Here is a 10939-nt window from a genome sequence, read left to right as displayed (position 1 = left end):
GAGCAGTCTGCTGTGGAATGAGGTCAGAACATTGTTCGTTACGTTACCATTGGTCTATTATTCGAGACATATTAAGTTATGTCGTGCAAATCCAATGAGCTGTACAGTCTTTATATCCGGCATCCTCCACAGGATCACTGTTTACATTGCAAAGGATGCCTGGCGTGCCAGACGGTGTAGGATGTTCGAGCCTGTACCTGAGTTCGCGTGTTGGCTCCTGAAACTCATGAAAGCACTGAGCAGTTGACTCCTATTTCAGAGCAAGCATCGCAGAGGGGGGGCTGAATTATTTTTTTTTTGTGGGGTACAAATGCACTTGCTGATCAGAGACCGTGTACAGCGTGTTTTCCCGCAGTATTCAGGGACTAAAGTGAGCTGAAATAAATGCAAAGACTTGAAGTAAGACTTTTACCAAAGCAGCTGACCTTCCTCCCCTCTCCCCAGGCATCCTGGGCGTTCAGATCAGGGCCCTTGCGTGGCCGGCGAGGATGCAGCCGAACTGGAGTTGCAGTTCCTCGTTTCAGCTGGCGATGCAAGCCAGCCTCACGTGTGCGCACAAGGAATTTTCAACAAAGCTCCATTTACTTCATGTTTTTATATCTCTATACACTTATGGAGCGTTTGTATTCACTTGGAGGCAACCTACCGATGCCAAGTGGATGTTCCTGTGCTAACTGCAGGCAGACCACTATACAGACTGCACGTAGCTCCTACGAGAGAGGAAGTCTGTTGCNTCCTGTGCTAACTGCAGGCAGACCACTATACAGACTGCACGTAGCTCCTACGAGAGAGGAAGTCTGTTGCTATGCTGTGTTGGGTTGCCTGTACGTTCAACATAGGCGATCTGCTTAGAGATGCACAATCGTTCTCCGCTAAGTCGCTTTCATCTTTTCCCTCTTGGTTCCTGAGTCTGTCTTTCCAAAAACGCCGCTCAAGATCTCTTTGATTTATGAGGAGCCCTAAAACCTCCCTCTTGGAAGTCGCACCGACCATGTGGCTGGAATGTAAGACAACAACAACAGGATCAGCAACAGGGTCAGCAACAACAAGATAAGCAGCGCCAGGATCAGCAGCAACCGAGCACCCGGAGGAAGTGCTGACCCCGTTGTTGCTGCAGTATTGGAACCAAAGAAGCCGACAAAGCATATTAGACAGCAGCACAGAAGCTGCATCGGGGCCTGTCACGGTATGTTCCTGATCTGCGGCCTATGCAACTTTGGCGGCGTCCTTTGGCTCCACTGTTCCTGCAGCAACAACGGAGCCAGAAGTTCCTCCCCCCGCTCGGTTGCTACTGATCCTGGCACTGCTTATCCTGTTGTTTCCGACCCAGTTGCTGTTCCTGTTGCTGCTGTCTCACATTCCTGCCGCATTGTCGCTGCGACTGTGTCGAGGGTTTAGGGAGTCTCGTCAGTCGAAGAGCGGCGTCTTTGAAAAGACAGATGTAGGGACCAAGAGGGAAAAGACGAAAGCGAGTTAGCGGAAAACGACTGTGCATATGTAAGCAGTTTGCATATATTGGACGTACAGACAGCCCAACACAGCATAACAACAAACTTCGTCAGAGTAGCTATGTGCAGTTGCTGAACAAGGGATGCTTTTGTACCCCATATACGAAAAGACTCAAAGCCCATCTACGATGCTTGCTCTGAAATAGGGGTCAATTTTTCAACGCTTACTTGAAGTTCACGGGGCAACTCGTGAACTCGGCTAGAGGCTCGAACCTCTAACACCGTCAGGCGCATTAGGCTCCCTGTAACTACGCCTCTTGTGTAGCGTAAAAAGCGACTGTGCCGAAGACGCCGGATACAAATANTAGGCTCCCTGTAACTACGCCTCTTGTGTAGCGTAAAAAGCGACTGTGCCGAAGACGCCGGATACAAATAATTTACACCTTGTTGGTTTTGCGCAAGTTAGGTTAATCTGTCTCGAACAATAAGTCAAGGGTATCAGAGCGTACAGTGCTCAGAGCCCGCTTACCAGGACTCTGCTCCGCTCGCAGCCCGTACCGGTCCCACTTCCCTTTTTGCTATGGACAGGCCATTCCCTCAGAAAAGACACGTTTAGGCTTTAATATACTCCCCTTTCCATATCCTTTTACATTGTATAATTGTTTGCTTTGAGTTTCTGGAACGAGGTGGAGCCATACGCGAGATCTGCCCCATCAACGAAACACCGACTCTCAAACACGCGCCGAATCCACAGGCTTTCGTTACACCGTGGGTACCTGCAACTAAACTCTCTAGAGTGTGCTTTTGACGCACTAATAGCTGCAGAATCTGAACTCCCCTCCCAAGTCTAGGGAACTGCAGACCTTCCGCCGCCCTCCATTTTCCCGATGGGAAGGAAAGCGCCAGAGGGCTTGGGGCTAGCGGGTGGGAGCGAAGCCAACTCTTTGGATGAAACCCAGAATCATGGCCATTCTGCGGTTGCACGGGCTGGAGGCACGGGTGATTCGTCGACTCTCGAGACCACAGCGGAACAGCAGGTCAACGTGCCTGTGGTGCATCCTGGGGGAACACCTCAATCTGAGTCCGGAGGACGACGCTATAGCGTTGCATTTAGTGCGTTGCTCATCTTGGTGCTCACCATGTGCGCGTCCGTTAGTGTGGGTAGCATGGCTTGGGGCAGAAGCAGGAGGATTAGTGCGGGCGTGGCACCACCTGTGCAAGCACCACAGGACAAAGAGCAGTCGACGACCTTTGCAGTAGACAGCCCGACACAAGAGGAGTCGGAAACGGAGGATCTTGATGAGCTTTCGGAGGACCTGTTGGAGGCGCTTGTGGAATTTAGACGGAGACCGGAAGGCCTCGAACCTCCGCTGAATGATATAGGTGAGTTGGACCTGCAAGAGCAGGGAAGAGATATACGGAGGTCCCGCTAGAGCGACACTATTCCTGTCGAGGGTGCAATTGTCGTAGTGCTGTTGTGGTCTTGCCTTCTGCTGCAGTTTCCGGCGTTGTTCCGAGGAAAGACGATGCTGTGGCGGCGTCTTTGGCCCGTGCATTGGATGCTGTGCACAGCGCCTCTGCCCCTACACAACGACAGCTCGCTGACAAGTACCTCGACCAACTATTTTGGGATTTGGGACACCGTGACTTCGACCTTCTCCTGCAAGGTATGGTCGGAGAAGTGCAGGCAGCGGCACCCTCCGAGGAAGATACCAATCCGGAGAAGGAGGAAGTTCAAAGCGCGAGAACTGCCCTTCGGGTGGCTGTTCTGGACGCCTTTACAGCCAGGGTGAAAGCCATAGAGCACCTCAAGCAAGTGAAGGAAGATGCGGAAGACGAGGAGGCGAGGTTGGAGGACCAAATACCCAGGGAGAGAGTAGGACTCGCGCAGTTGCTGAGGAAGGTGCAGGGGGTCCCTGAAGGGGCTGCTGAGGCAGCAGCGCAGCAGGTGGAATCGGTTTCCGCCTCCGTTCCGGCGTTCAAAGCGCAGCGGCTCGTCAACATTATCCAGCATTCAAGGGAAAAGCTTGCGGGGGACTTGAATGTGGCTGTTGCCCTCTTCGGTGCTCTGCAAGCAGGAGACTATTTTACCCCGGGAACGGAACTCGAATCTTTAGAATCAGTTGGTGTAGCGTCAGTGCAGGGGGAGACCACGTTGAGTGACCGAGACGAGCAAATGGTTCACCTACAAGAACATCAACACAAGTTACTTAGGGATATGATGAAGTCCATGGAAGCAGATGGACAGGGCAAAGATTCCCTGAGAAAAGCTTCCGAGTTGCTCTTCAGAATGTATCGAATGGATATGGCATGCAGATTTGGGGCCAGCCAGCGAGAAGACTTCTGGCATTTTCTCAAAAATCACTGGTCCCCGAAGGCTCACGACACTTTGTGCGAACTCATCGGCAAACAGGACAAAATATTCCAGGAATCCGAATATGTCAGCCGGACGTACACCTTAATGACGGCTACCTCGTTACGCGGAAGTGCCTCAAAAGAAAAGCAGGTGGACTTACTGCTGCTCCAAGCAGCACTAGCTCTCCTTTGAAGCTGGACAATTTTGTTTGCCCGTAGCGCTGCATAGTCTCATTGAAGTTGGGAAGAGGGACGTCATGTTCTTGTTTTCACTTCAACTAGCAGTGCAGCTGCTCAATGCAGCTTATTCGCCATTTGCGACAGTGCTTGACTGTGTGGACTGTCGGTAACGGATGCACTCACTTGTGCTGTTTGTCGTATTGTTTATTTAAGACGATGTTTGGCTTGCTCGCGCCCGAGCACCCTTTTTAATCTTGAAGTGACCGCGTACAGTAGAACAGCCCACACGAGAAGGGTTCTTCGTGCATTGAATTCGACTTGCGGTGAGCTGCATCATTTGCAGGCGGCGCTGCCTCATAATTCCATACACGAGGGTGCGAGGAGTGCTCGGGCAGATGCCCAGCACTACATGCCTGATCGTTGCAGCTTGCTGTACGTAGGCATGATTAGTTTGGTAGGCTACCGACAGCAATCCATATTTGCTCTGGGGAAGGTTTCCTGTGCGCCACTCTTGTCCATGCGGATGGCGTGCAAGCGAGTCGACAGCGGGGCAGATGTTGTACTGCGACATTCCATCCAGCTGAGGTGGAAACGCGTGTAGTATTAGCGGTGGAGCCAAATACGTAAGATTAGAGTTCCCCGAATGCAGGCGACCTCTACGCTAGTCTGCAGGCACAGCGGCCAGAGGCCCTGGGGTTGATGCGCAGGAGACGCCGCTGACATGTGCACTTTACTGCGGTAGTTGCTACAGGAAAAACGCACATGTAAGCACAGCAAAGCCCCCGTTTGTGCACGTGCTAAAACCGCGTACAATTGTTAAACAGTGCTAAGCCCCATGAGGGCAGCCTGCTCGCAAGCAGCAGTGCATCTCCCAACTTCAGACGGGCCATGCTACAGTCATTCCATGCATTGATTCTGCAGCAGACCACGACATTCCTACACTAGTTTCGAGTCTTATCGTTTCAGCTCGTTGATTGTTTGAACAAGGTAAATTGACGCCCGAGCGAATCGGAAGATTGCTGGGCTTCTCTGCACTCCGATGCGCCGTTGTCGTGATCAGTTCGAAAGAGTAAATACCAAGTTCGGCTGTACACAGAACTGGAGGCACGCCGTGGTGACGCTCAAGCCCATTCTTTTCACATTTTCAGACTGTGCTTCGTCTCAACTGCCGTTGGTAGAGATCTTCAATTGCGAGTTGCGTCTTTTCATCTTCTAGTTAACCGAAGGTCCTCGAACCTAAACACAGGGCTGTCGGGAGTTGAAATGAAAGCAAAATACTTCGGGTAAAAGTGGCTAGCATTTATGCATATGCACAGCCTTTCGCGCCGTTTATGAAGACCGTGTACAGCGAGCTCTCTCACTTTAACACTAAATTACTAGCTTTTATTTGGTGCGTACATGCTTCCTGCTCATCAGCTGGTTGCGAAAGGTTCCAAAGAGTTGAAAACGACTCATTTCTTCCCTTTGTGATGGCTTTGTCTGTGAAAGTTTCAAGAAAATGCAAATCATTTCCATTGGTTGTAGAAGTTAAAGGTCCCGCAGCTTCTACGTCGCACCCCAAAGCAAACTAAGCCATAAAGACGCAGTTCAAAGGAGAATACCCCATGGAACTGGAATCGAGACAGAACGAAAACAGAGCAAACTGAAAAATGTGAAGGAAGGGACTTTGAACATTCCCACAGCGTGATTCCAGTTCGGCCTATCGCGTAGGCTTTTAATTAACCGTTCTCGTGGTGTTTAATGTATGAAAGCCACTTTATCACGTGGATTTCTGGAAGTTGTCTTCACTGAGGAACCTTCCTAGCTGCACAAAAGACAACGCTCCGCAGTCACCTCCTAATAACAGGAGCGTTCACTTACCCCTGCCTACACACTTGAGATGCCGTAATGCGGACCCTCGAAATTAGCCTACAACTGTCGTAACCTGCATAGACTAACTGCGTAGAGAGTAGTTTAAAACATGGGTGGACCGAGTGGAACGAAGGTCACGACAATGAGTGGAGACCAGAACACAGGAAGAGGACAAAATTGCGAGAACAAAGGGAGACTGGTGTTTGTGAATGCAGCATATATTTGCTGCAGCCGATGCGGGGTGTATGCTGCAGCAGATATTTGCTGCAGCTGCTGTGGATTCGATGTTGCAGCACATATTTGATGCAGCTGTTCGCGACTGCATGCGGCAGCGGAAGGCAGGAAGGCTCTCTGTAGTGGCTTCGCCGGTGGGCTTGCAACGGTGGGGCCAGCGCTTTAATCTTTGCATGCTTGCCTAATTAAAGTGCAAATGGCAAGCAAACAAAGATAAATCAGTCTGTATTGCTAGGGTGCCACAAGATTCGTCCTCTATGGACATTTATGAACTGCCGAGACTCCTGGCCTGCTTTGGGTGCCCAGGCGGGAGACCACCGTGCACCTAGCTTGCTTCACTGTATGGCTATTCGGTTGAATGCTTACTTTTCGTGCCCTTACATTATATCTGAAATCTCTCCACAGCGGCTGATAAAATTGACGGGTTCATTTCCTTGGTCTGAGAGTGCACGCACACCCCACGTCGCTGTACTACCGGGCGACTGTAGAACTTGAGTTCGTCACCTGCTTGCCGTGACGTTTCATTTGTCCCGAAGTATACGCTGTATAGTCTCCCTAGTGATAGTCGAATGAAGCGGTTGACGTTTCCGTTGTAGGTGGGGCGAATCCCGCACGGAACCGTCTGGCCGGTTGCTGTCTTGATTCTCAGTGCAAATATGGGTAGCTGTGAACAGCTGCACAGAGAGTCAGGACTACCTGCAACAAGCTGCAGTCTATCTATATGTCTCCAGCGCCGGGCACCTGCCTGGGCATTCTTCGCTTGGGAAGGGAATTCTTACTTTGTGCCACGGGCAGCTCACCGCAGCTCTAGTGCAAGGACAATTATGGTGGTAGTGTTACCTATGGTGATCAACTTTACGCGTTCACGTTGATATTGAAGTAAATGATCAGACTTGAGCAAACAACGGTTCACCTCCCCAAGTATANTACGCGTTCACGTTGATATTGAAGTAAATGATCAGACTTGAGCAAACAACGGTTCACCTCCCCAAGTATACGATAAACAAAACAAATGAGTGCATCCGTGGCCGGCAGCGCAAACAGCGAGGCGCCGTCGCGTACGGAAAACGAGCTTGAAACAAGCAGCTGCATTGTTGACCGCATAGAAAACAGAAAAACAAAGGCACCCTCCTGCCGTGCATGGACCTCAGAGCATGCGCAGCAAGGACACAAGGGGAAGACCCCTCAAAGAAGAGCTATAGCCGCTTGGAGCAGCAGCACGTCCACTTGCTTAACTTTTGGGGCATACGTACTCAAGAAATTCTTAGCACTGCTTGCCAAATAAGACCGGCTGCCCAATTTGTGTTTCTCAAATTTTTGGCTCTGTGCTTCGAGGAGTTCGCACAGCTTGTCGTGGACTTGTGCTGACCAGTGATCTCTGAGAAACTCCCAGAAGTCTTCACGTTGGCTGGCCCCGGATCTGCATGCCCTATCGAGCCGATGCATTGCGCAAAGCGAATCAGAGGCCTTTTCCAGGAAAACTTTGCCCTGCCCCTTGGCCTCCAGGAACTTCATCATATCCCGGACAAGCCGGTATTCTTCTAATTCTGTCTTAATCCTTACCCATTCTCGTCCCTCTAACGTCGTATGCTTCCGCATGAGAGATACTGCGTGTGATTCAAAAGGCATGAGTATCTCTCGCATGGCCGCATCCTTTCCGTCGTTTAGGGGACGTAAAAGCGCAGCAGCCACCTTCGAGTCCCCCACAAGCTTTCCCCGTGAAAGCTGGATATAATTGAGGAGCCGCTTGGCCTTCAGCCACGGGACGGAGGTGGAAGCCGATACCACCCGCTGCGCTGTTGCCTCAGCAGCTTCTTCAGGAGCTCCCTGCACCTCCCTCAGCAAATGCGCGAGCCCTACGCGCTCCCTCGACTTGTCCTTCTTTAATCTCGCCTCCTCTTCTGCCGCAGCTGCCTCAATTAGCCTGAGGTGCTCCATGGCTTTGACTCTGGCTGTAAAGGCGTCCAGAACAGCAACCAGAAGCGCAGTTCTCGCACTTTGAGCTTCTTCCAGCTCCGGATCGGTATCCTCNTCGGAATCCCTTAATAATTCCGCGAGGTATTTGTCAGCGACCTCTCGTTGTGTAGAGGCAGATGCATTTTGCAGGGCATCCACTGCACGGGCCAAACACGCCGCTGCATCGTCTTTCCCTGGAGCAACGCCGGAGACTGCAGCAGAAGGCAAAACCACAGCAACATTAGGCCAATACACCATCCACGAAATGTACTGTCGCGCTACCAGGAGAGGCGCTTACAGAGAATCTTGGTACATCTTCTGCCTGCTTTTGCAAGCCCCCCTCACCTATTTCCATCGGCAGAGATTCATGGCGTTCTGGTCTTCGCATAAACTCCACAAGCGCCTTGTGCATGTCCTCTTCAAGCTCCCGCATACTTCTTCCCCTTCCTGTCGAGCTGCCTAAACCAAAATTCGTTTCGTCATCTGCTACATGTGCAAATGAACCCATGCTGGAACTCCGCATCCTACCCCTTCCCCAAGCCTTGCTACCCATACTATAGGACGCGCAAAGGGCGAGCGCCAAAATGAGAGACAGTTTGAAAGCAACGCCATAGCGTCCTCGTACTGACTCAGATTCGGTTTCTCCCCAAGCATGCACCGCAGATGCATACAATTGCTGTTCCTCTAAGGTCTCGAGCGTGGGTAAATCATGTGTGGCTCCTTCATCTGCAGACAAGGAGGGGTCATTTTGGGCTTCTTGCAAAGCTTCCAAAGACCTGGGTGCAGGCCCAGGCGCTAACCCCAAGCCCTCTGGCACTTTCCTTCCCATCGTGAGCAGACTGAGGGCAGTACGACGGAAGGTCCCCGGCTTCCGAAGTGTGGAGGGGGGGTTCGCGTTCTGCAGATGCCAGTGCACCAGAAGCACACTCTAGAGAGTTTAGGTGGAGGAATGCGCGGTGTAACGACAGCCATTGAATTCGGGGCGAGCTTGATAAGCCGGCGTTTCGTGGGGGGGGGAGTCCTGGAGTATGGCTCTACTACGTCCCAGAAATTCCAAACAGGCAATTAGAAATGTAAAAGTACATACGAAGCGAAGGAGAGTAAAGCCTAAAATTGCCTGTTGGAAGGGAATGGCCTGAGCATAGCAAGAACCGAAGTGGGACCGGTACGGGCTGCGGGCGGAGGAGCCTGCTCTGGAGTGGGCTCCGAGCAGTACGCCATGATACACTTGATCTATTGTTCAAGATAAATTAGCTTAACTCGTGCAAGTTTGATAAGCTATACATTATTTATATCCGGCGTCGTCGGCAGAACTGCTTTTTACATTGCAAAGGAAGCCCTATGCGGCAGGGAACGGGCGACTCTGTATCTGTGTTCATGTGTTGGCTCGTGAAACTCCGGTAATTGTTGAACAACTGACTCATATCAGAGCAAGCATCTCTCAGGGATCCTGGGTACGCTTTGATTTGGACTCCCTTCTAAGCCCGAATTTTACATACGATAAATTTCGTGAACCTAGCCTACCTATTTCTGCTTGCGCGCATAGAAAGTTGTTACGCTTATCTCTCCTTAGATAGAACCTCCTAGCTGTTCCTAGGGTGCGGCAGCTACGAGTTAGAAAAAACATTCAGCGTCTGCATGGAGCAGCCTCTTGAAAGCATTATCTTCTGAGGATGTCTCATGCTGTAGGCGAATCACAGTAACACTTCACAGTAGCACGTCACCAGTACACAACCACAAGCATGAACGGCCGAGGAGCTGCTGCTGCAGTAGCAGCTACATCCGGCTTAATTTACTGTAGTCGACATGAAATAAATCTAGACAAAGTCGCTCGAGGAGGATGCAGCTACCACTGCTNTTAATTTACTGTAGTCGACATGAAATAAATCTAGACAAAGTCGCTCGAGGAGGATGCAGCTACCACTGCTTTAGCTGTGGGGAATCTTACTCCCCATGCCTCAGGAAAGGCGCTCTCTCTGCCGTGCTGAGCGTGTTGCAGCAGGGGGAAGACCGAAGAGAGTGTGTCCAGGGATGCTGTTCTCCCCGTGCGGTTGAGAACAATGCCGCTGAACTAGTTCCACTTCACTTTTACGGGGGGTTCTCCACCGTCACTCATCTCCCAAGCGGGGGACGCCGTGCCCGCCACAGCCGTCCACGTCACGGGCTATCGACGCCACCGAACTCTGGACAAATGTCTCGTGCCCTTTGCCTGGCTTTCCCATCACCCTCAGGACTCGCCCAACGCAATACGCGCATGAAACATTTCGACCTGGGGCTCACTACCTCAGGGCTCGCAGGCCCATGACGCTTCCCGTACCTTTGCACTCAGCAATGCATCCTACGCAGACACCGTGATGCAGAAAGTCCACCGCGTCGTCGCCGAGTGGCCGGCACCCTTTTTTGCAGCCATGTGAATCCCGCTGTGCTTTGCTATTCGGTTACTCGTTCTAGCGGACTGTTCGCGGCTCAAACCGTAAGGCAACGCATTACCTCTCAAGTTGGTGTTTCTACCTAATGCTGCAACCTCCCTGTGACAAACAATACAGTAACTACACCGTAGTGTGCCGCACTACAGTGGGACCAGGGCAGTGGAGGCAGCTTGTATTACCGCTGGGGTTTTGCAGGGGACCCCATGTCGAGAGGAAGGGCTTGAGCCCTTCGTTGACCGAACTGTGTATATTTCCCCTAGGAAATCCTCCTCATGTTACGATGGGAGATGATTTAAGCATACGGACCGGAAGACAGTACTCAACCTATCTCTGTCAGTCTGCTATATCGTGCGTTCCATATATGGCTTTCATATACGCAGTACTTCAAAGGGGGTGGAAGGATCGAACTTCTCCGAAAAAAATGTAGACACTGAAATAGTGCGTCTGAAGGAAATAAAAAAATCCCAAGCGCTGGCCCGCTTCCGG

At 51.4% G+C, this 10939-nt stretch overlaps 2 protein-coding genes across 2 annotated transcripts; one reads left to right on the top strand and one right to left on the bottom strand.

Moving 5' to 3' along the window:
* Window positions 1-2335: 2335 nt before the first annotated feature.
* On the top strand, window positions 2336-3996 carry EMH_0011160 (uncharacterized protein; the record flags this gene model as incomplete). Its single annotated transcript, XM_013499146.1, has 2 exons — window positions 2336-2831; window positions 2948-3996. 2 exons carry the CDS (start codon window positions 2336-2338, stop codon window positions 3994-3996), a joined length of 1545 nt encoding a protein of 514 aa, XP_013354600.1.
* A 3257-nt stretch (window positions 3997-7253) lies between these two features.
* EMH_0011150 (uncharacterized protein) lies at window positions 7254-8853 on the bottom strand (the record flags this gene model as incomplete). The annotated part of the gene is given in 3 exon segments (XM_013499145.1): window positions 7254-8099; window positions 8103-8236; window positions 8370-8853. Coding segments are annotated over 3 exon segments (1464 nt in total).
* Between the last annotated feature and the right edge of the window lie 2086 nt (window positions 8854-10939).

The sequence above is a fragment of the Eimeria mitis genome, genomic scaffold (genome assembly GCF_000499745.2).
Source record: "Eimeria mitis Houghton genomic scaffold, Emh_scaff404, whole genome shotgun sequence".
Classification (NCBI taxonomy): Eukaryota; Apicomplexa; class Conoidasida; order Eucoccidiorida; family Eimeriidae; genus Eimeria; species Eimeria mitis.
The sequence above is the reverse complement of the archived record's forward strand: the minus strand, read 5'-3'. Positions and strand labels throughout refer to the sequence as shown.